Source organism: Macadamia integrifolia, chromosome 14 (assembly GCF_013358625.1).
Source record: "Macadamia integrifolia cultivar HAES 741 chromosome 14, SCU_Mint_v3, whole genome shotgun sequence".
Classification (NCBI taxonomy): domain Eukaryota; kingdom Viridiplantae; phylum Streptophyta; class Magnoliopsida; order Proteales; family Proteaceae; genus Macadamia; species Macadamia integrifolia.
This window is the reverse complement of record NC_056570.1, coordinates 30,794,721-30,820,001: the sequence shown is the minus strand read 5'-3', so window position 1 is coordinate 30,820,001 and position 25,281 is coordinate 30,794,721. Positions and strand designations below refer to the sequence as shown.

Below are 25,281 nucleotides of genomic sequence, written 5' to 3'. Positions count from 1 at the left end.
GCCTCCCCACAGTTTACCCTAATGTTATGTTATAATCATCCTCTGTAGAACTGACAATTACAATGTACCCCTTATAGTTGACGGTATACCAACTTTGTTAATTATAAACTGTTAATTAGTGATGTCACATGGTAGATTTTTTTTTTCAAAAGACAAAAATACCCTTTCAGGTACTTGAACTACCTATTGTACTCTTTCAACCCAAACCCAACATTCTACCTTCTACTAGAAAGAACCAATGAAGCCTCTGGTGATCATCGACAACACTCTAGCGAAATCCAACAATGTACCTAAACTTCCCTTTCATTGTAAAGCCATCTCTTTCTTATAAACTTATCATCTCTGATGATTTGTGAGCAAGAATCTCTCATCTTTGGTGATCTCCCTTTCATTGTAAACTCATCTCTTTCTTATGAACCTATCATCTCTCATGACCTGTGAGCAAGAATCTCTCCTCTTTGATGACTTACAAGCAAGAACTTCTCCACTCCGACAATATGCAACAGTACCAAATATGATTGAGCCATATAAAGAAATCAATAACCAAAAGTCTATGTTTTCTACCAATTAAACGAAAATCAATGCATTTCTAAGTAATCTTTCTATTCCTAATTGCCAAAATATCTAGGAAAAAATGTTAATTCTTCTATTCTCTCTCTCTCTCTCTCTCTCTCTCTCTCTCTCTCTCTCTTCTCTCTCTCTCTCTCTCTCTCTCTCTCTCTCTCTCTCTCTCTCTGAGTCATCCGACTATTGAAATCTCAGTAATCCATCTATCCCTTGTTGTACCACAACTACTGAGAAATTCTAAACCCCTCTTTGTCATTCTCTGCGCAGGCCATTAGTTTTAGGGTTTTTAATTCTATCTCTACCTGATTTTGATTTGATTCGTTGGATTTGGCGTTGTATTTTGAATGTTTAGATGGGTGGGCAATGGCTTTTGGTTGACTTCATGTTCAGATCTGAACTTCAAAAATGCTTCCCTGGTTTGCTTCTTCCCCGAGAGAGGTGCGGCAATTCCATTGCAACCCTTAGGATGTTTCCCATAGTGATGAAACCCTAGCATCAACGGTTAAGATCACACTATATCTCTATCTTGGATCTAGCGGTTATACTCCATTTATATTGGTTCTTTTTGTAGGGATAAAACTGTCATTTTTATTTATTTAGTTAACAACGTCAACTACAGAGGGTACAGTGTTATTGTCAGTTCTACTACAGGGGATGGTTATAACATTAGGGTAAATTACAGGGGAGGCCACTATAATTAACCCTAATAATAATAATGATGATGATGACGACGATGATGATGGTAATAATAATAAACACCATAATAATAATAATATTTATCAAAAATAAATAAATAAATAAATAAATAAATTGTGCTCCAAAACCACGATCCAGTGATAGTATTCATAACTAAGTATGCAAGTCCATTGAGTCTCTCCAAAATTCTACGTCGTCCCATCAATATTCTTCAACTTGCTTCAATCCATGGAGAAGGCTTCTTGAATCTGCTTCAATATAATTTCTTGTTGTATGAATCTGCATTAATCAAAACTAGGTTTCTCTTAAAAATGATACCACAATCTCATCCTGAAACATTATGGCCAATGTTAGAAACACTAGAACAAATCAAAATGGGGTAATTCAAGTACATAAAACTTATGGGATTCCTATTAGTTCTTATATCATCAATTCATCATAGTCTGGGGTATTGTTTGCCACAAAGTTTATAATTTATTGATCAACCCTCGGATTTAGATGTGCAAATTCATCTTCTTAACCAAGAGATATATGAGATTTTGAAGAATCATATTGGTAGAAAACCTTCTTTTTTTGACAATGCTAAGGTACCTAAGGCTGTCATATGGTTGGGTTTTGATTTATTGATTTAGTTCAAGATACAATACAATACATGAAAACTGAAACTAAGCTGAATCAAAAATGAGTCAATTTTCTAAACTAGTACATGTTTATTATATTTATATTCAGTTCATTAATTGCTTTTGACTTGGCTTGCTTTCAGTTTGGGTCTTATTTTATGTGTTGGAACCATCTTCTTACGAAAGCCCTTATTAGAGTGATACTCTATCAACCTTTTTCCAAACATTAAATATATATATATATATATATATATATTATCCAGAGATTACACAATATGACAGTCACGCCATAGCATATTTCATGGAAACTAGCTACAACAATAAAATAAAAGAGGAAAGCATTCTAAATATTTTAAAAAACAAATCTAGAGTCCAAACAATACCTATAGCTTTCTCTTGATTCTTTTTTCTTTATTCCCTTTTTTCTTTTGGGTACTTTCATGGCCCAAAACTACAATGCAAAAAATCAGAATTAAATGGATGAATAGAATGAACTGAAGTGACATGTGGATTTTCAATCTTCATTACTTGGGTGGAAACTCCAGTGTTGCAATTGTAACAAATCAGCTTGTCAAATCTCCTCAGCAAAATAGTATCCATAGAGCCCATTGCTAATAAAGTCCACCATGGGGGACCTAGGTTTAGTGGTTTCAAGCTCAACTTGTATTTCTTTTTCCATGTCTCCTTCAAGTAATCCTCCATCACCCATAGCTCTATCCATGACCAAGTAGTGTATAACAACCCAAGTTGCCCCTCACAATTCACCAGTTTTGTTTGCATTTGAAAGTCACAATTCATGGCTTCTACTTCCTCTTCTTCTAATGATGACATTAATTGTGATTGAGGTAATGAGATTAGTCTCCAATTCTCTCTGTCAATGTCGAAAGCAAATATGTGTTTTGGTTGATCAGAGGTTAACCAGTGAATGGAACCATACAAAAGAACCTCAGGATCTAGAACAAAACCAGGTGCTTTTAAATTGATCTCCAAACACACCCTCCATGTCCAGTTTTTGGAATCAAATATCTCACAAAGAAAACACCAATTCTTCTTATTGGACCGTGAGAATCGAATGATCTTGTAATGCAATGGATGTGATTTCTTTACCACCATGGCCATTTTCTCAGTGTAATAACGAGTGTTGGGGCTGGGAATTCTTGTCCATTGTTTTGTCGCAGGCTTGCATACATGGTACCTGTCGGAATTGGGTTAGTGAAAATTTAAGATAATAATAATAATAATAATAATAATAATAATAATAATAATAATAATAATAAGAGAAAATTACACTCCTCTCCCTTGTATGTTTCAGGTATTACACAACTCTCCTCTACGAAGTAGGAAATTACAAATTCTTCTCTTCTAAGTTATAGATTATATCAACCGTACCCTGACTATGAGTGAGAAACCGTTAAGTGTGTTATAAATTTGTGTTAAACACCAAAATACCCCTGGTCCAATTGAGATGACGAATTTACCCTCAACCCTTATTATCGTCTTCTTTCTTGGGAAACCATGGGAGAATTAGGGTTTATTCTGCTACCGTGGATTGTTAGGGTCTCCTTCCATCACGATGAAGTTACCAGAATCAAGAAGCCTAGTAGTTAAATTTCATGACGCCATGGACGAGTTTGTTGACCAGAGAGTGGTCTATCTTTGGTCTGAAATCACAAGACTGCCATCATTTCTAAGAGTAAAAACTCCAGTCGAGTCTGCAGGTGGGTTTTCCCTATTGGCAACCCCTATGACTGTTTGTTGTGGAAGGTGATGTTTCAGACCAGAGGGCTTTGGACAATTGGACTTTCTCACGCACTTCAAAGTTCTCTGTCAACGTATGTATAGCTGCTGCGTCTTCTTCTTCTCTGTTTCTCTTGACCAATTTATTTCTAAGCAATTCTGTTCTCTGGGTTGTGAATGAAATTCTTTTTTTTTTTTTTGTTCTCTAATTTCAATCACAGGCATCAGTCTGCGCCAACCGAGCTATGAGATGGTGGGAGAAGACCCCTAAACCCAACATGGTTGAGATTAAATCGGCGCAAGAACTTGTTCATGCACTGTCAAATGCGGGAGATAGGCTTGTTATTGTCGATTTTACTCCCCTAATTGTGGAGGTTGCAAAGCCTTACATCCCAAGGTAATTGCTTTAATCCAATCAAAGACTTGTACAGAGAGTACAATAGAGAAGCCATGTAAAGTTCTAATGAAAAAATTGATTTTTTTTTTATGAAATTCGTGGATTTGGTTCCATTTTCTTCAGCTATGACAGCTGCTGAATAAAACCTAGATGCTTTGTTTCTCAAAGTCAATTACCAAGAGCTCAAAACGGTGTGTCAAGGTCTCAAAATCCATGTCCTCCCCCTTTTTCCGGTTCTACAGAGGAGTAGAGGGTCGTCTCTGTAGCTTCAGCTGCACCAACACAACTGTAAGACAAAGATTCTCCTAAGAATTTAAGATGTTTTGTTTCTGAATATTCAGATTGAAGAAACAAACTAGAAGATAAAGAATTTTATGGGTTTTAAATATTTCAGCAGTCTAAGTTTTCCTCTCCCTAAACACGGAACTGAACGATGTAGTCTTGGGGCAGCTAAAGGTCTGGATGATTCTGAGCTATTGATGTTGGCTTCCAGTGGCCAAATTTCGATTGATTTGCCTTTGAGGCCCACTGGTGAGGAAACAGTGGAGGATTTGGTACTAGAGCAAAAGAGCATTTCTGTTGATAAGAAGAAGTCGCTAAAGAAGAGGGGGTAAAAAAGTCATTTAACTTTTGTTTCTAACAATATTAACACCATAGGGTACGATTGTAATTATAAACATCACAGGGGTCTGAGTGTAATACCTGAAACATACAGGAGAGGGAAGTGTAATTTCCTCTAATAATAATAATAATAATAATATGCATTTCTCATATATGAAGCACAAAAATAGAATGCTAACTCTTTAATACAAATTGTAATTGATCAGAAGAAGGAAAAACATTCAAACTGGTTGGAAAGAGATTAAAAAAAAAAAAAGAGATTGTTAACCCATCCATGACTCATTAATCCATTATTACTATTGTTATTATTATTATTATTATTATTTTTCTTTGCGAACAATGAGTATAAGGGATCAGCTCATACTAGTGTTGAATGAATGAGAACCATATAGCTTTCAATGAAATCAGTGAAGAGCACTAAATACTTTGTCTGAGTGGCCCTAAAGAAGTAAGAGAAGTCAAACTCAAAACCATATATTTCCTGAGGTGAAGGTCCATTATCAAGTCAATTACCCCTTGGGATCATGGATTTAGTTCTCGGTGTGGGTATCGATCTCTGCCGATCAGATTGGTATTAGAGAGGATCTATGTGCATCGGTCATTTTTTCCCCTTGCTTTTTAAAAAAAGTACTTTCTTTTTTTTTTACTTTTTTTTTGTCTAAAACGATACGGGTAACCAATCCGGATCGATCAAGGATCAGAGATCAGTCTTAGGCTATACCGATACGATACAACTGTATAACAGATACGATACCAATACTTGAAACCATGCTTGGGGTTAATCATTGTTATGGTTCATATAACAAAAGACTTAGAAAAACTATCATTTTTGGGATTATATAATTGGCAGGGCGAGGGAACGCCACTTGGGGCAAATACACACCAGCACATGTGGCCAATGGGAGGGCAGCATTCTTTCTGCATCCCTGTGGTTATGTGTGTACCTGTGTCAGCAGGTATCGTTCTTTCTTCTATATAATTAGTAAAGATCAAGGTCCTCTATAGTATTACATGGGGGTGTAGTACAGATTGAAGGGTTGGGAGCCCTTAGACATGCATCCCAAGGTGTTCTCAGCCCTTGGATCTGCGCTGCAGGACGTGCAATGCTACAGAGGATCTGATTTCTAGTTAGAATGGAAAAAATGACCACTACCCGGTCGTGGGCTTCTATGCAACCAGGAATCATTCTATCTTCTAATCTAATTAAATAAAAGCTAAATTGTTCATTCCAAATATTTAAGAAACTACTTACAAATTAGCAATACCTTGGTGAGTTGTGACGCATCATATCCATGCAGCAAACTAGACCTTGTGCTTGATAAGAAGAGGCTTCAATCCTAACGTTAGCCGTCTGCCTAATTTCTAGGGAGAGAGCTGATATAGAGACTGAGAGGAAGCTGGTATGATATCTATTTTTGTGAAGGAACTGAATGAGGTAACCAAAGACTGATTGTGTTCTTTGGGAATGGAATTGCTTGAACGTAGAATTATATGTGAGAGCATTCCAATCTCTGCAAACCCATCTGCATCGCCGGAGAAGATCATCGAGAGCCACATATGTTAAGATCTCAAAGAATATTTCAGGAGGTAATGTAGGTGAAGACGGTGAGTGGGAGTCTCCTTCATCATCTTCTTCTTTTTCTTCCTTCATCGTCAATAGAGATGGGTTCTTCATAAACCTAGAAACCAAATTATTAAGCTTAATCTTTGAAGACAGCCTTTTTTAAAATACTACAAGAACCCTTTTATAACTAGGAAACAGGGTTTTAGAAGCCGGAATCAGGATTGGGATTGGTATCGGCCGATATCGATCCAAATTGGAAAGATTAAGTCGGATAAGACACTTTTACCCCTGGTTTTCATTCAAGAGATGATTTTCCTTTTTACCCTTGGTCCGTATCAATCCACCCATACAGAATTGCCTCAGAATCGGAATTGCCAATGATACCAATCTGATCCGAGCGTTTCTCCCGATCCGATACCAACTCCTTTCGTAATGGGATAGGCCGAGATTTGTGTCCAGCGTGAAGAATTAATCAAAATCTGGGAAAGGTTGAATTTTAGAGGAATTCTATTAGTAGAAGAGGTTGAGGTGGACAGAGAGAGTCGAAGAGATAAGGCAAGAAGAGATAGCCAGCGGATAATAGTGCAAGTGTGAGTATGAATTGTTGGTGTACGATGTCTTGTATTCCGTTATACTTTAATCCAGGGAGTACTGGTGCAGGTGCCTCGACAAGCAAAACGACGGTCTCGCTAACCGGTTAACGGGCAGTGAAGGTTGCAAGGGGGGCAAGAGACCCCTGCATAATGGGGTGTAGGCCCCTTGCTCCGATTTTTTATTTGAAGGCAGTTTTGTACTTTTTGAATTAGGGTTTTTTAGTTGTATATTTGTAATGAGAGTTTCTTTCTCTATATTGTAAGAAATACTGAGAGGGGTGAAGACGAGTGCTGTAACCCTATTCTCCATTGATTGTAAAACAAAATCTCATCTCACCCAAGGACATAGGCAATTTTGTCGAACCCTGTAAACCTGTGTGCATTGTTTTTCTTATTTTTTCATTATCTTCTGTATCGCTTTAGGGTTGCGTTTCTACATGAATGTCTAATCTTGTGTTACCTAGGATATCTGGGTTCATGTAGTCCTTGAGGCCACATTGCTGAGAAAGAATCAAGTTTTCATACAAGAATCATTTTTATACATAGCCGATACTAATCGCTTAAACCATATGGCCGATGCCGCCAACTTTTCTTATTATTTGTTAGTTGGAATATCCGGCAGGAAAGTTGATCCTCAAAACTACAGTACTTGCCTTTATTTGTTTCCTAGGGATTTTTGTGAAATCTTTCCCCACGATAAAGAGAACTTGGGAAAGTCTAGGGGCACTCCATATGCAACCAAGAAATATCATAACGGAAACCCCTTTCCTCACTTTTCCTCTCCGTCACCATTCTCTTCTCCCATTTTTTACTAGGAAAGCACCCAAAACAGCATAAAAGGAGAAAAAGAATACAAACTGAGAAACTTAAGAGAAGCTCTAGTGAGTTAGGAAAAAGGCCCCAATCACATAAATGTTTTTGTTGTATTGTGGGTATAGCCTAACCTTACTATTATAAATAAAGAAGGGTTCCGTGTCAATTGACATAAATCACAATCTCCCAAATTAACATGATATCAACATGATCACACAAAACATGTAGAGATTGACAAACATTTTATTAATGAGAAATTGGAGCAAGGCCTTATTCGCATTCCTTTTGTGAAAAGTGGGGATCAGTTAACAGATGTTCTTACAAAGAGATTCAGTAATAAAAAAAATTATCCTATTTTATGGAAGTTAAACATGTATAATGTCCATGTACCAACTTGAGGGAGAGTATTGTAATGTGGGTATAAGGGTAGAATTGCCTGTCATTGTAATCTCTGATAACCCTAACCCTACTATTATAATTAAGGACTTTGTGTCAATTGACACAAGTCACAATTCCCCGAATCAATCGCCTTTGTTCCTTGATTGAAATGGTTTTGCCTAACTACTCATGTCCACAAAATCAATGGTTGCCATGACAATTGGTAATAAGCCAATGTAAATAAAACTTCTACAAGATTATTTTTGAAGAACCCTCATTAGATTTTGTATCAACATAGTAAACTACCAATAATTTTGCTTTTCACTAATTTTGAAAGAATTAATCAATTCACTTAACTGTTTTCAGTTCAATTTCCCACCTGCAAAACTTCTTAGTCCTCACATCCACGGGTTCTTTCATGAGCAAAGGCTTGCATAGGACTTGGTAACACGATGGAAGTGTCCGATATGGGTGAGACCCATTCTGTAGCCTCTTGATGGCAATGTCAACGATACCCGCCAAACCATGTGAATAACCAAAATCGGGCAAGTCTGAGCAGGAACTACCTGAAATTCCTTAAGAGGTGCAATCACCAGATCTTCTTTCTGACCCAAAATAGAAGGATAACAACTCCAATCACGATGGCAACAGGAGCCCACTTCCGAATCAAAGCCTGCAATTAGGGCTGTTCATCAAACATATATCCTGACAGATGTATGAGACAATAGTTGAAATAATGATAAGGCAGTAGTGTATTTGCTATAAATGGAACAGAAACCAAGATCCTGAAGTGATAATATCTTAAGATCTCACAAAGAAGTGACAATATCTTGTCATCACAACTTTTTACAAACCATTGGAACTAGTTCTTCAAACACTTGCACGTCAGTATGTAGCCCAGTTCAAAGACTGCCAACATCTAAGAGCAAATTTAGCGAGTAATTCCAGATCAGGGTTAGATAAATATTCATATTAAGGACAGTGGTTCCCCTCTGAATCCTTTGTGTCTATAAATTAAACTGAATTCCAACAAGACAAGAAGTAAATCAATCTAATAATGTGCAAATCCTGAAAGGGAGAGGGAGGCATAGTCACAGTTAATTCAAAAATCAAATGGACAATTCAGTCTGATAGTCTTGCTCATATTCATATTTATGTAAGGGGAGAAAGAATGCTGCCAATCTGCGTAGTGTACGCTACCACCTCTATGTGTCTATATCTCTCCTCCCACCTATGAAATGACATATCTGACCCTATTGGGAGAGTTGAGAGATAGACCTAGGGAGGCACTAGCATACACTACGCAGTTGGACAGGGAACTCAATAAAGAGCAACCCAGTACAATAGGCTCCCGCTACTGCAGGGTTTGAGAGGGGAAAATGTACACAGCCTTACCCCCTGCTTCACAGAAGAGGCTGTTTCCAAGTTTCGAACATGTGATCAACATGTTGCAATAATGCAACTTAACCATTGCGCCATAGGGAACTCAATCCCTCAAGTTATTTACTTAGATAAGCTTGACATTATTATATCCCCTCTCGATTCATTAGATATGTCAAATGCTGTACAAAAGTAAAATTTTCAACAATATTTTTTCATTTAATTTGGGAATAAAAACACGATCTCATCTTTGCTATTATAGAAGCACACAAAGAAATTCGACACAACCCCCCCCCCCACCCCACCAGGGGCCGGTTTCCCAGCACTGAACAACATTCTAGATGGTAGCAAGCCAATCAACTATCAACATCAATTGTTTTCCACTAAGATCTGGTGCCTTTTTTTTTAGGTAGGGAGGGGAATTAGATAACAGTCAGAAGACTCGAACTCGAGAACTCCCAGTGAGCGTGGGTTTTTTCGCCCACCACAGCTCACCAATTGCACTAAGCAGCTGTTGTTATGGTGCCAAGTTTAGTCAGGAACCATGCAACAATTTCATCGTTCCAACACCAATTCATAATCTTCTTTTGTTTTTGTTTTTTCTTTCATATTTTATTTATTTATTTATTCATTCTTTTTTTTAACTGATCAACAACCATCATCATTAAGAATCACAAACGGTTGGTTTTGGGTTTGGAGTTGTCATATGGGTTAGTAAGCATGCAAATTGAGTTCAAACCTGCAGAAAAGGAGCCCAACTAGAATGAGCCCAACTAGAATAGGCAAATAGAAGAATAAGAATTATCCCCAACTCTCTGTGCTTTCTTTTGCCTTTTTTAGTTCGACTATGTACATGGAGATACTAGATGGATACTTAACCCAACACTTACCCCTCCCCTCCCAGCCTCCTCTGACAAGTAAAAAGATTTGAGCATACTTGCCCCTGACTAAAGTAGGACCAGAGTAAGAGTGTTTCTGGGGCCCATAACTTATTCCAATTTAAATTTAACAGGGGTACTACGCTCATATGAGAACGGTCACATCTCATGAATCATGAATGCAAACCAGATCTTGACTAACACCTTTATCACATCCTGAGATTTAAGCTCATATGCTCACATGTAAAGAAGCAAATTATTTACAAGATCTTTTATTAGCTGATTGTTAAATCTATAGATTAAATATAGAGAAAAAACTAGAAGAGGCATCCTCAATATCTTATTTACAAGTTCTTTTATTAGCTGATTGTTAAATCTATAGAATAAATATTGATAGAGCAAAAACTAGAAGAGGCATTCTCAATATCATCATCACTGACCAAATATCCAGCAATTTCATAACACAGCAAATGAATGCAATGTCATAACCATCCAGTTCAGGGTTAGGAGAATATATAGTCCACCCACAAAGTTGTATTTAACCAGCTCAGGAAGCTTTCACTGACAAAGCTAATGGTATAGTTGAATAGTGTTCACCTGTCGATTTAGATCTCTTGCCTTATCAGCATAGATGCGAGATTCAGAGGTAAGCCGGCTTGACAATTGACTAACCTCTACAAAATTGGATATAGGAACAGATGTCACATAAGAGTTTAAATATGATCCATGATAATATATAACAGAAAGATAACATGCATTTCTGTTTGAAAAATCAATAGAAAACTACTAGAACAATTTAACTAGACAACATATTTCACATGGTATAATCCACAGAACTTAAGAAGCTTCCATCAAAACAATCGTTAAGATAGTTATTTGGGCAAAGGCAACCTTTCATAACTCTCATTATACTAAATGGCCCTGTTCAAGTTTCCTGGAAAGCTCAGTATATTCACTGAGTTTCAAATGGATTTCTTGAGTGAACCAGGCGAAACAGAAGAGAGACCACTTAATCAAATAGGAGATGTGCAAATCCAAGAAAAATAATTATCCCAGTCTAGGTAACACTCTGTATCAGATGAAGTATTGTGGCTGACCTAATTGTCTCATCATCTTTGTACAAAAAGTGGTCACGGAGAATATTAAGGAAGCTAAAGAGCTAGTTGCATAGAGTGGTGATTCCACCAAATGGGATGAAAAAGGAAACATGGCACCCTAGTAGATGAGTAGATCTCATAAGTTAACATAGGCATGCCTGTCTGCTACAAGTTAGCTATAATTGAATAGGGAATACTGGTAATCCATTCTATAAAATTTGCAAAATCATCTTAACAAGTTAGCAACCATACTCAGTCCTGAATCAGTACATAAAACTTGAGCATCTTTATATTGATGCAAAATTCTTCCCATTTAAAGTTCATAAAGTAACGTATCTGGAAGAGCCACTAAATAATAGTAATTTAACAAAAGACAATTTTCATCAAGTAGGAGAAAGTTCTAGAAGGAAATATTCGTCAACCTGACATTATTTTTCATTACCATGATGCTTTATTCTTCTAAGAATGTAAATAATTAAAACCATCAAAAACAGATAAAATTGAACTTACGGTCCAATTTTTCACCAACACCAAGAACTTCCTGTACGTTTCGAGTCATTATTTGGTGTACTTCATATAGTTCATCATTCAACTTTGAAAGATTCCTCTGAGTACGTGTATCCAAATATAATTTCTTGGTCTTCTGTATGAATGTATCTTCCAAACAGAAATAGAAGAAAATCCAATACAATATAATAAGTATGAGCAAAAGCAGATGACATAAGCATGTAAATGTAAAGAGCATGTAACAATAAGTACAACGAATTACCAAATTTAATAAAGGCATACGGTCTGGCAGCAGTGTCAATTTGATTCCCATTGACTTTCTCAAATTCATTTTTGAGGTCTTCTAAATATTGAAATGCAAGTTTCTTTGGATACGCCCGATCACACATTGTCAAATAACATACATGGCCTTCAATAATATAGCTGTCAATATTGGTCAAGGTAAATTTAAATTTCAACAAGTTGAACTTGACAGGAAAAACAAAGGGAAACCCCTATACTGCGATTGAAGCTTTCCTGTTTCCAGAAGAAGGAAAAGGGAAAAGTAAGGGATGATAAAAGAGAGGGCAACTGAATATTTGTCCATATAATTCAGGACAACATGTTTCTAATTGATGTACATCTTATTCATATACATGTCTACATGCAATGGGGGAATGTGTAGACACATACATGATAGTTTAGACTACAGCTAGTGGAGAAGCAATGGGTCAGAACTTGGTCAATTAGCAACAAATCCCTATTAAGCAATAAGCATACATTATTTATTCCAACAATTCCCAAATACAGTACATGAAAAATTGAATATCCAAGAAAAAACAAAAATTGTCTTGGAAAATGGCATGGGCGACCAGATACCCTGGTTACAGGAGCCATCTTTTGCGCAACACAGCAAAAAACCTAAACAGGTTTTGATGCAGAGCTCAAACGGAACAGGCATAGGAGGAGAAAGAACCACACCCAAAAACAGTCCAGAACCTGGTTCTAACAAGTCCGATGGTTAGCACTCTTTAGTGGACTTCCAAAAGATTACTCATGGTTATGTGTGGGCTCCCCATGCGTATTTTGAGTGGAAAAGAGATCAAGTCATGCTGACTGGATTCTGCTAGTAGATTCTGACTATCTTAGTTTCTATGTCGTGATACCATTTAATTATTAAGTCTTAGTAAGGTAGTTTCTATTTTAAGTTGACTGTTTTTTTAGTAATTAGCCTTTCTATTCTTGTATTAGCAGATTTAGAAGATACTTCGCTGCATAATTCCCTCCCTCACATGGAGGGTTCTGCTCTCTAATTGCTTATTGCTATATCTTACAAATACAAGATGGGCAACCCACCCCATGGTTTAGGCTATTCCTCTGAGTTTTTTTCATGAGATGCATGCTACTGTGGTGATTCAGCAGCAAACCCAAGGTGGTGAAGCCTCCCACAGGCCTTGGTGGTGAAGTCAGGTCATTCCGGATATCCCTTCTTCCCTCTCCTTACCCTCCATCTTTACTTCAGTTTCAGCAAGATACATGGTGTATGTGAGGATAAATGTCAATGTAATCTGAAACTTTTTTGTGGGTTTGATTCTTACATCTTTTTCTCCATACTGTTTGATTTAGTTCAGTTATTATTCACTTCATATCCTGCTAGTTTTATTTCTCAGTTTCAGTCCTTGCAATAGCAGTTTCTGCACTCTTTGATCAAAGACTTCCATCAAAGATTCCATCCAATCCAACCATTGAATTAATCCCAAATTTGATAAGTTTGCCGCCCTCTACTGGGTCTACACTTGTTCAGAATTGCAGGTACATCAGATCTGGAACTTAGAAGTTATTCTTGTTTTGAAAAGTTACTATTTTCTGGTTTCCTTAAGTTCTGATTTTCTGTCCCCCTTCTTTACTCTTAGTTTAACCATTGGTTTCCTATGATTTTTAGCCAAAAGTACAACAGGTATAAGCCTACACCAGTTTTCAGCGTCACCCGTGGATGGTTCTTTAGTAACTTATCACCTTTAATTCTGCCCTATTGTTCTCTAAATCATGTTCACTGTAATTCTGTCCTATGGGTTTGTTTCCCAAATCTTTCCTAACAGGTTAGTGCAAGGCACTATTCCAAATCGCATAATGCTTAAACTATTTCCAGTTCTTTCTGATAACATGTGCATATGGATATATGTAAGGAGAACAAATTTCTCCAGTCAGTTATTCTAAATGCAACCAGTTCAATAAAAAGATTGAAACTATTTAACATAAAGTGAGAATTAAAATGATTTAAATCAGCCTACCACATGTGCAAAGGGAAACAAAAATAACCAAGAATAAGAGCATCAATTTGAACACATTTTAAAGGATACTGAAAAACATAAGGACCAGTTTCAATAGACATTCTTGAAGCCTCACTCTGGCCCTTTGACAGATTCTTGAACAAAGCCTTGGCCTGCTGCTTGTAGAATTCAGTGTCTCTTACATCACGGCCATCATCAAGTCCTTCTGCCAGGGGAAGACCATCAGTAACACGAGCTATCATTGTCAGCTTCACCATCTTTACTGTTACAGTTCAGAGATACACAACGCACAATATGAATAAAAGCATCAGCAGTAATTTGGAATGAACTGATAGCTATATAAGTAATCTAGCTCTAGCTCAAGCAATTTGAAATTTAACAGATACAAGGAAAATGGAGAAGACATGTTCTATCTCCAGGATTTTTGTTACCAACTGTACTTACCTGTAGTGTGAATATCTCTCCCAGGCTGTATCAACTTCAAACTGTCACAGGCCAAGTGCCAAAAACTTGGTAAAATGCAACTCTAATATCTCAAATGTGAAACAGATCATCAAAACCTGAAGGACATTCCATCATCAAAAATGCATTTTCATGCGTCACAACAATGAATGTGTAGCACTGAATTAGATGGGACAGTAGATCAAGAATTCAAGATAAATCAATATTATCTAGTTTGTAACAATGAATAGCTAAGTAATCTAGTATTATGGACTAATGAAACAAAAGAATTAAATTCATTTATATTTAATATATATGTGGGCAAAGGTTTCCTTAATGGCCCATAAAGGAAGCATTTCCTTTATGTTCCAGATATCTTCTACATGACATCTCTCAGCAGCTATCCAATGGTAATTGTCAGCCAGATTCCTACACTTCAATGTAGAGAAATAAAGTTTCAAAAAATGGTTGAATATTCAACCTTTGCAACTTTGGAGCAACTCTAGTTTAACTGTTATTACCAAGACGTGAAAGTAACGACATGATGGGCTATATGGTGGAGATGACACTCAAAATTTGGCATGCGGCTAATCCAAGGTCTGGGCTTCCAATCATAAGGTCAATCTGACCAAAGGATGCCTCCACACGGCCTTTAAAATGTGGACCATCAAAGAAAGGCTTCCTTGACCGAACCATGTAAATAAAGTTTGCCATCCACTATCTATATGTATGATTATAAATTGCTGATTTTTGGTCTATCAGACTCATGATGTGCCTTAAGAAAGGAGTGAACCATTCACACATTCTCAAGTCAAAAGACTCGTGCCCCAACAGGCTGAGCATACTCATGTTACCAGTTAGCTGCAATACATTAATAAGTTCTTTATCAACATAATCCAATTCCAATTCCCACAAATAAGTGCTACAGAAACATTAACAAGGGAGCACCTTCCACTGCATTTTTCATCTAACTCTCAAATCTAAAGTCCCATCACAACAGTATCCCTTCCACTGCATTTTTCATCTAACTCTCAAATCTAAAGTCCCATCACAACTTTATCCTCCTGTTAGACCCTGGAGCCAAAATTGAGGCAAAGAGATAGCTGGGGACACGACCAAGATACAAAGGAAATATATACTAGCAATAAGCAAATAAGTTGGGAAACAATTTTTTTTTTTTCTACAATTCAGCGAGTTTGAAGGTAAGGAAGAGCTACTTTCTTTTCGAAAATTTAGTGCAGACCAAATTCTATGTGCTCCAGTTGTACAGTTGGAAAGAAGATATTACTAATGCATCCAACCCGAACTTATAAACCCAGATGCCACAAACCACAATGAACCATAGAACCCAAACAGTCTCTAATGTTTCTACAGAAGAAAAAAACAGGGGCAGTATTTTGATGCACCCATATAGGCCTGAGTCACAGGTCTAGATTCTGAAAAGCATATCTGAAATTCAGTTAAGAAAATCGTCTCCCAGACATTCATACAGCTGGAAAAAAGAAGAGGGGGTGGGGGGATCCGATTAGGATTTGCTTTCAATAATTGATTGTGAACTCAGACCTATTGTCAACAATCTTAGTCTTCCATGCTAAACCTGCAGGGGAAGTGAACAACTTGATGTAGTCATGAAGCAATACAAAATGGTCATTGCCAATAAAATAACAACTGTCCAGATTTTGCAGTTTGAGTTTCTGCTTCACGACTAATCCAAGAAAGGAGACAAGTAATGCCAACAGAGTAACCCAGTGAATCAGGGTACAAGGCTAAAAGATGATCTAATTACCAATATTTTTCAAGGGGATTGAAAAAACTCCCATATAACGTAATCTAAAATATCAATTCAATTCAGCATAGCCATGACCTAAATTAGATGCGTGTATGAGATCGTAAATGTAATCAGATTATTCATAGCTCTTCATCCACCCAATGAAACACCGACTGACCACAGAAGCCCTCATTCCCAATTTCCCAATTAAGCCCTCATTTTCAAACGCTTCTCAGGAGGGGGAGAGAGAGAGATCTGCTCAAAAGAAAGTAGTTTGCCGGGGAGATCAGAGTCGGAACCGCCAGAAATTAATTGGGCCTAAGCAGACAAACGTTACAGCGGAGGGGGAGAGAGAGAGGGAGCATACCAATGCGCCGGAGGAACCGCAAAGATGACGACAGATGAAAAGACTAGGTGAGATCGGATCCGGTGAGATCGCTACAAGGATTTCGTCTAGGGTCGATGCTTTTTCAAATTTTCTCTCTTGAAAGTAAAAAAAATAATAATAAAATAAAATGAACAGATGGAAAGCCAGACCAGAGACTAGATCTGGTTTGATTTTGACAATTTTTATGTGCTGTTACGCGGCAGTATGGTGGCGGTCTATTTAGGAGTTAGGACCAGGGGTGGCTGCCAGCCTGCAAGTCGCACATGAGATTTTTTTTAGCAAAATTACATTATTATCCATTTTTAAGTTTCTATTCATAAAACTATTTCAGTTAATAAAAATACAATAAATTTGATTCAAAACAACCCTAACTTTCACTCAACTGATGATATATCTTATCATTTTTACCCTCCTACAATCCTCCACCTCCCCCTACTTAGATCACCTTCCATGTGACCACTCCGGCCAACCTTGCTTCTATTTAAAGTGTTGCTGAAATATGTTTTACATTGATGATGGTTATGTATGGAATCGAATCGTGTAATTAAGACAAACACGAAAAAGTAAAAGATGTAGAGACACATAATTTAGGTGGTTCAGCACGGTTGCCTACATCCACAAGGCAATATCATGGAGCTCACTTCCTTTTTCACTAATGCAAGGAAAAATTACGATCCACACACCTTGCACCTACAACACTATACATGGGACCCACCCAACAAGGGAACTTTATCACGCAGTACAACTCTCATCAACATCTCTAGAATGCAATTACAAAGAGTACATACACCAAGTGAAAACCCCTACAAGTGAAATCCCAAACCCAAAAATAAGAACACCTCAAGAGAAAGTCTCAAGCTCCAGTTCACATTATTGGTTATCTTGTATCTCACCCTGAGCTCCTATTGTAGAAATGCAACCCTAAAACGATGCAGAAGATAATGGAAAAAAAACAAACAATGCACACGGATTTTACGAGGTTCGGCAAGGTTGCCTACGTCCCCGGTGAGATGAGATCCTGCTTCACTATCAATGGAGAATAGGGTTACAGCGCTCGTCCTCACACCTCTCAGTATTGCTTGCATTACAGAGAAAGAAACCCTCGCTATAAATATATAACGAGAAAAAACCCTAATCTGGATTAAACTACAATTGTCGCCCTAATCCGGATTAAACTACAATTGTCGCCCTAATCCGGATTAAACTACAATTGCCCTCAAATAAAAAATTCGAGCGGGGGCTACGCCCCCCTACACCCCCTGCATGCAGGGGGGCCTCCTGCCCCCCTTGCAACCCCCACGGCCCGCTAACCGGCTAGCGGGACCACCGTCCTGGCTGTCTAGGTGCTGCACCAGTACTCCCTGGATTAAACTGCGACGGAATACAAGACATAATACACCAACACCTATACCCCTTCCTATTTATAGGCAAAGGAAAGAAATCATTCACCACGTTTTATGTGTTGTGGTAAGTACTGTAGCCACCTCGCTTTTCTCCAATTTCTTCCTGGAAGATAGGGGTTGTGCCAACCATGGCTGGTGCCCCTTCTTCTCTAAACTTCATTTATGTCATGTCAAAAGCATTAAATGGAGTAAGTGGAAAACAGAGGGAGGTAACAAAAAATCTTGCCAACACTTCCTACTCATTTTTTATTGTCTTTGGTTTTCATTTAGTGCTAACAAAACAAATGTGAGAGGTGAATTGATTTATTGTCTTCATCTCAATAATGTCGAAAGGAAATTTAATAGGCGGGTTGTACAGGCTGATCGGAGACACTGTGGTCGGCGAAGCTATTGTCGTCAATGCTGCGACAAAGTCTACAACAGACATTTGAGACGTACTTCCGCAACAATTGGTATCAGAGACCAAGGTTGAGAAGCATTGTTAGCACATTATCGGCATCAACATACGTTTTCTCGACTTTTCGGTATGGTTTTTTCAACTTCTACAAAACTCAAGATATCAAAATTCAACAGATCAAATCAAACTCACAGATAGAAGTTCCAGTGGTAGTCGATCGTCAAGATCCAAATCAAAACGACGTAAAATGGTCATTGTTGGAAATGTGGCCAGAAGGGTCATTTACATAAGGAATGTAAATCCAAGGAGAATCAACAACATTTCAAATTTGATTCTCATACATCACCTATTTCAACAAATTCTCAAGGAAATATTGTTGAAAATGACGATTCGTTTGATGATAGCGTGGTGATATCCACGGTTCCAGATGAGAGTGTGACCCATCAATGAATTTTGGATTCAGGTGCTTCTTTCCATGTGACACCACAAAGAGATTGGTTCCATATATATCAATCTTGTGGTGGTGGTTAAGTTTATATGGGTAATGATCACTTATGCAAAATTGTAGGGATCGAAGATGTTTGAGTCACTATATTTGATGGCATCATTAATACAATTTCTGGTGTATGACATATATCCACTCTCCTGGGATGGTTCAGGATGAATCGAGTATTTCGTGGGCTATGTTTCTATATCTAGGTAGGGCTATGATTTTTTTTTCCCAATGGGGAGGACCTACAAAAGAGTATATTGTCTTTGGGAAAGTTCAATGAAGATGGATTAAAAATACTCTAAAAAAATGTCGATTGAAGATTGTCAAAGGAGCACTCATCATGCCAAAAGGAGATTTAATATACGAGTTGTACAGGCTGATTGGAGACATTGTGGTCGGCGAAACTATTATTGCCAATGTTGCGATGGAGCATACTATAATTAGGCACAAGCATTTGGAATGTATTCCCACAACATAAAGAACTTGAAACAATTCTCTATAATCCTTGGAGAACTAAAAAATCATGGTTATTTTTCAATTCCAACAAGGAACCGATCAAAATTTTGAGAAGCAGAGCGTGTATCAAGATTCACAAATCAGCGGGATTCAAAGCGGAAATGGGTCTTTAGCCATATCTGAAGCATAGAGCTTCTCCTATATCAGATTAATAGATCTCGACTTATAATTCATCTTATTGTTGGGGGTTTTGCTGTTATTTACTGACATATTTTGGCCATGGATCGTGAAAGGAGAGATTTGAACAAATCATTCAAATTGGAGGTCGAATACTTCCAAGAGGATTCAGGGAATTTGGTTTTTAATGCTTTCTAAAAACATGCAAAGTGATGGATTTCTGATTTGGGATTCTGGATAATGTCATGAGAAAGTTGCTTGGGCTTTCTATTAATTTTGAACCTTGAATGAAACATACAAGCACATACGCATTGCACGTAATTTCCTACAACCCCTCCTCACACCCTCTTCTTCCCTGCTTGCCCCATCTCGTGTTATTCCTCTTACCCTCCACCTGTTATTGAAAATTTTGAAATTGGCAGCGTCTTCAAAGAAGGCAGGCCCGTAGTTTAGCGGATGGAAAAGAAACAGACAACGATAAGTGTTGCTGGCAATGGGTAGTGCCGACAAGGACATGAAGCGGGGTAAGGTGGGAGCAAGGGAGGGATGGGAGGTTATAGGAGGATTAGGCAGCGTGGTTGCAGAAAAGGTGATAGAAGAAGGAGAGGTGGGGGTAGTTAGGGGTAAAAATGGCAAAATGAAGTGAAGTTATTGTTTTGGGTAGTTTTGTAAACCCAAACAGCAACTGGGTAGTTCGGTAATGAGAAACCCAAATGTGAGTAATCAGGTAGTTCTCTCTCTCTCTCTCTCTCTCTGGTAAAGACACATGAGTTAAAGATGTGCGTGCATAATAGGACTCAACCCCTTTACCTCAATATACAAGGAGGGCAGATACTCTTATAGACCATGACCTCCTGCAACAATCTCACACGATCCATTGGGTGTGACCACTGTTAGTTAAAACGCGTTTTAAACTCGTTCGCGTTTTTTTACCGTTTAAAACGCGTTTTGCCGTATGCTTCCATACAATGCGGGAAAAAATGGGTACGGCAGTATAAAACGTTTAAAACACGTTTTAAACACACGTTTAAAACACGTTTTAAACACACGTTTAAAACGCGTATACATTTTGCAAGGGCAAAATAGGAATTTTGTCATACTATTTAAAAGAAAAAAAAAAAAAACCCAAAACTGAAGAAAATGTTTTACGATTTCTGAATTCTGATTTCTTCCCCAAATCCCTTCCATTCGTTTTCTTCCCCAAATCCCTAATTCTGAATTTCTGATTTCTGAAATCACATCCCGTAGCTGTAGTCCGGTGAGTCCGTGACTCCCGTAATCTCTCCCTTCTTCTCCGTTGGTCAGAATCTGAACCCTTCTTCTCCGTTTGTCAATCGAAGAAAACTCAGAGCAAAAGAGGAAGAACAGGTCGTCGGAAGTCGAGAAAGGTTAATCCCAGGTTGTCGGAGGTTGGAGGTTGGAGGTCGTCGGAAGTCGGGCTCGGGCATCGACAGTAGCAAGAACTCAGAAGACTCTCAAGTCCGGTGACTCCGGTCCCCGTAGACTTACAGTCATCGCTTGTGAAAGAAAGGAAGGAGCCAGTACCAATTAACCGGAAATTGGAGGTAGAGAATCGGAGGAAAGGAAGGAGCCAGTACCAATCTGCGGCAGTGTGTCTTTGTCGAGTAGCTATTGTAGAGGTTCAAAGAGATCGAAGGTACTTTCTCTCTCTCTCTACTATTCTTCTTCCTCTTGTTCTGTAATATAGCATCTGCTAGATGCGATTTTGGGTAAAAACAAAAAAAATATGGAAAAACCTAAACCATGGGTTCTGAAAATTTCAATTTCAGTTTTGTCCCAACTTAATGGGTTCAGCTAATCGATTCGATCTTTATCTATTTTATGTAATTTAAGTCATGCAAATGATTCATTTTTCAATGACTGTATGGTCTTGTGAATTTTTCCTAATTTGTTAACCTATTCATTCAGTTCATTAATTGTTAAATGCAAAATTACATTCTACATAAAGTTAGCTTGCTGTGACACTATGTTCCATTCAATGATTGCTGAGAGAATGCTCCTAGTTGAATGACCTATTCTTTCCCTTACTCTTATCTTTTTCCTTTCTCCTTCATTGATCAAGTATGTAAAACCTTGTTTTCTGTAACTTCGGTATTAATTGATAAGGAGATCTGAACAGAAGATCAACCTTATATTGTAAAAAGTTTTTCATCATCCTAAGGAAGACCTTCCATACCTACTGCTGATCTGGAGATAATTAATATCTCCCTATTCTGCCCTTTGTGCTTCCAGATTTGATTTCCTTCTATTCTAATTGCTGAATCGATTTACTTACTTGTGTTGGGTTATTATTGCTGAGATCTAAATTATTATATCAGTTTTGATTGGGTATTATAATTCTATTTTCTGATTACTAATCCGATTTGGCATTTTACATCCCTTTTTCTTTTCATTTACTAATCTATGATTTAATTTTTTTGAAAGGAATTTACTCATCGTTCATTCGTTATACGTTATTTATTCTATTTGTTGAGATTGGAAAGGATGTTTTATTATATTATGTAGGTATTTCAAAGTTGAGCTACCTGAGCTTAAGCAAAATGGTGAGACCTAAGGATAAATTTTGGGAACATGTAGAGCAACGTGGTTTGGGCCGTTTCACATGTAACTATTGTGGACTTAATTATTCCGGGAGTGTTTCACGAGTGAAGGCTCATTTAGCTTGTCAACCTGGATATGATGTTCAAATTTGCACCTAAGTTCCTGAGCACATTCAAGCTGATGCCCTGGCAGAATTTAATTTGAGTATATCTGCTAAGAAAATGAGTGATTCTCTTGAAAGTGGAATGGGTTCCACAAGTAGCACACCTTCTATGCCTCATGTTAGGGTTGCACATCAACCCACAATGCTAGAGATGGCTGCTAAGCAAGACAAGAAATCATTGGACATGTTGGTAACTGATTTTTTTGTCAATAATAACATTTCCTTCAATGTTATTCAGACAAATTCTTTTATTGAGATGCTAAGGGGTGCATGTGCTTATGGTACAAGTTATGTTGTACCTAGTTATAGCAATCTTCGGACCAGTTTGATTCCTGGAAAAAAAGCGGAAATCATGCAATATGTTAGCAGTATAAAGGCGACATGGGATATCACAGGTTGCACAATTATGTCTGATTCTTGGATTGACATAAAGAAGAGGTCATGGGTTAATGTGATTGCTTACTCTCCTGGGGGTGCTGTGTTTTTGAAATGTATTGAGTGCGGTATAAATAGATTAACTTCCACATTTCTTTTCAATGAAATTTCTGATGTCATTGAAAAAGTTGGACCAAAGAATGTTGTGCAATTTATTTCAGATAATGGTTCTAACTTTTGTTCTTGTGGTGATATGTTGTCTGGAAAATGGCGTCATATATATAGAACAAATTGTGCTGCTCATGGGATTAATCTGCTTTTGAAAGATATTCACAAAAAAGTTAAATGGGTGAGGGAAGTTATAGAAGATGGAAAACTTGTAGTGGATTATATTCACAGGCACACAGGTATTGTAGCATTGATGAGAAAATTCACCAACAATAGAGATATCAAGCAGCCTTGCAAGACAAGGTTTGGTACTTATTTTTTTATGCTGCAGTCTCTTATTGTTGTTGAGAATGAGTTGAGGCTTTTTGTTGCATCATCTGAGTGGAGAGCCTTTCAATTTAATAAAGCTGAAATGGCAGTGAGAACTGTTGGAATAATTCAATCAGAGACATTTTGGGAGGGGGCAAAGGAAGTTGTTGCTTTCATGGAGCCACTTATTCGTATTCTTCGCCTTGTTGATTCAGATGGTTCTACTGCAGGTTACTTATATGAAGCAACAGAAAGGGCAAAAGAAACATTGAGAAAATTTGTGGAGAAGGATGGAGGGAAGTATTTAGCCATAATGGATTTGTTTCAATTTAGGTTAGAGAAGAACATTATTCATCATGTTCATCTCTTTGGTGTACTTTTGAATCCTTCTATTATGTTTGGTGGTCGACTTGATATTGATGGAACTAAATTTATGAATGCACAAGAATTTATTATGGATATCATGGTTCCTTTAGAAGATCGTGAGCAATTCATGCAAGAAGTCATTGATTATCGCATGAAAAGTCCATTGTTGTTCAATATGACAGGGCAGACAATGATGAAAACTAATCATCCAAGTAAGTGACTTTGTTAATTAGTTTATTATTGTATTTTTTTAATTAAATATAGCATTCTTATATTTGTTTACTTATGTTGATTTGTAGGGATTTGGTGGCAATTTGTTGGTAGTGCATTTCCTGTGCTTCTAAATATTGCTTGTAGAATCTTGAGTCAGCCTTGTAGTTCCTCTCCTTGTGAGTGTAATTGGAGTGCTTGGGATGCAGCACAAACAAAGAAAAGAAATAGATTAGCCCCAGAGATGCTAGAGGATTTGGTGTACATCAGGATGAACTCTATGATGAGGGAGAACTATGAAAGCCAACTACATAAAGATTCAAGGCCTATTGATTTAGACAATCTTGGTGACTTACCTATAGTAGACTTTGAGCTTGAAATGAAGAGGCTTGAGCAGACGTACGAGGAACCTGAACCATCTGACACTGGAGCTGATGGAGGATCTACTTCATGTAGTTTAATGTCTCCTCATTGATCTTTGGACCTGTTATAATGATACTGAGTTCTTTAGACATCTTGGATGATATGGATGGATGGTTTTTTTTTTTTTTTTTATATATTTTGGACATGTCTTTTTAATATGGTGTATTAAGTTTTAATTTGGAATTTACATTGGATGCTATATTTTGGATGATATATGCATGAATGTTTGATGTTGATGTAGTTTAGAACATGAGATGCAGGTATACAAGCAATAATCTCTCAAATTATATGATGATATATTGCCCTTTTTTTGGTTTCATTTTTTTGAAAACTACACATTTAATACTCGTACCGTTCGTTTCCGTCCGTTTGACATTTCCTGTTTTTTTGACCGTACCGTTTATCATTTTTATCTGTTTAAAACACGTACCGTATGTCTCTGTTTTTTTACCGTTCCCGTTTTAACTAACAATGGGTGTGACCTCCTTTAACAATCTCACCCATTTAGTAGAAAATCATGATGGTGTGAGATCATTACAGGAGGTCATGATCCAAAAGAGGATCTAGAAACATATGTAAAATATAGGATTTACTGAAAGGACCAATCTCCCTACACTCATAGTGAATCGAGTGACTAGAGCCACTCGAGGGGGGGGGAGCAAGATTTTCGGACCCTTGGACTGTGCGGTGAATCATGCGGCGTGCGATGAAGGGAAACTTTGTCCTTACTGAAATATATATGTAATATGAACATGGGTTTCTACTTAAAAATAAAAATAATAATGAGACATGAACAAGGATTATCCACTCCAATGGATAATAATACTAGTCAAATACAATATGGTGCCATGGTGGACAATTGAGCTCCTCAGTTGGTTAAGGGCCTGCTTGCCGTAGCAGCTTGGGCCTTGGTCTCGAGTTTGAGTCCTCCCACCCACCCACCCACTCTCTGGTATTTGTAATGCTTGATTTTTTTTTTTTTTTTCAGCAAAAGAAAAGCATACATTAGTTTATAGGAGTCAAGTTACATGCTGGATTATACCTAGATATAGGTAGTCTAGTAG

General features: G+C 37.6%; 2 protein-coding genes and 1 pseudogene across 3 annotated transcripts; 2 read left to right on the top strand and 1 right to left on the bottom strand.

Moving 5' to 3' along the window:
* The first annotated feature begins 3,504 nt into the window (after window positions 1-3,504).
* On the top strand, window positions 3,505-4,631 carry LOC122060829 (annotated as a pseudogene).
* A 3,563-nt stretch (window positions 4,632-8,194) lies between these two features.
* On the bottom strand, window positions 8,195-16,890 carry LOC122061959 (25.3 kDa vesicle transport protein-like). Of its 2 annotated transcripts, none has more exons than XM_042625552.1 (7): window positions 16,695-16,890; window positions 14,563-14,678; window positions 14,188-14,380; window positions 12,111-12,271; window positions 11,852-11,998; window positions 10,842-10,918; window positions 8,195-8,659 (listed from the first exon to the last, which is right to left on the bottom strand). In XM_042625552.1, the coding sequence occupies exons 3-7, from the start codon at window positions 14,373-14,375 to the stop codon at window positions 8,576-8,578; spliced, it is 657 nt and encodes a 218-aa protein (XP_042481486.1). In that variant the 5' UTR covers window positions 14,376-14,380; window positions 14,563-14,678; window positions 16,695-16,890; the 3' UTR covers window positions 8,195-8,575. The 2 variants fall into 2 exon arrangements, with proteins under 2 accessions (XP_042481486.1, XP_042481487.1); XM_042625553.1 differs by lacking the exon at window positions 16,695-16,890 and adding an exon at window positions 16,424-16,670.
* Window positions 16,891-22,424: 5,534 nt separating this feature from the next.
* LOC122060828 lies at window positions 22,425-24,269 on the top strand. Its single transcript, XM_042623920.1, has 2 exons — window positions 22,425-23,796; window positions 23,884-24,269. The coding sequence occupies exons 1-2, from the start codon at window positions 22,425-22,427 to the stop codon at window positions 24,267-24,269; spliced, it is 1,758 nt and encodes a 585-aa protein (XP_042479854.1).
* The last annotated feature ends 1,012 nt before the right edge of the window (window positions 24,270-25,281 follow it).

Bases quoted from the DNA above. Each gene is read 5' to 3' on its own strand.
- LOC122060828 (XM_042623920.1), top strand. From the start codon at position 22,425: ATGAGTGATTCTCTTGAAAGTGGAATGGGTTCCACAAGTAGCACACCT. The intron at 23,797-23,883 runs GTAAGTGACTTT...GTTGATTTGTAG, and splicing joins GATGAAAACTAATCATCCAA to GGATTTGGTGGCAATTTGTT.
- LOC122061959 (XM_042625552.1), bottom strand. From the start codon at position 14,375: ATGGTGAAGCTGACAATGATAGCTCGTGTTACTGATGGTCTTCCCCTG. The intron at 11,999-12,110 runs GTAATTCGTTGT...TCTGTTTGGAAG, and splicing joins GTATGCCTTTATTAAATTTG to ATACATTCATACAGAAGACC. The intron at 10,919-11,851 runs GTAAGTTCAATT...CCAATTTTGTAG, and splicing joins TGTTGGTGAAAAATTGGACC to AGGTTAGTCAATTGTCAAGC.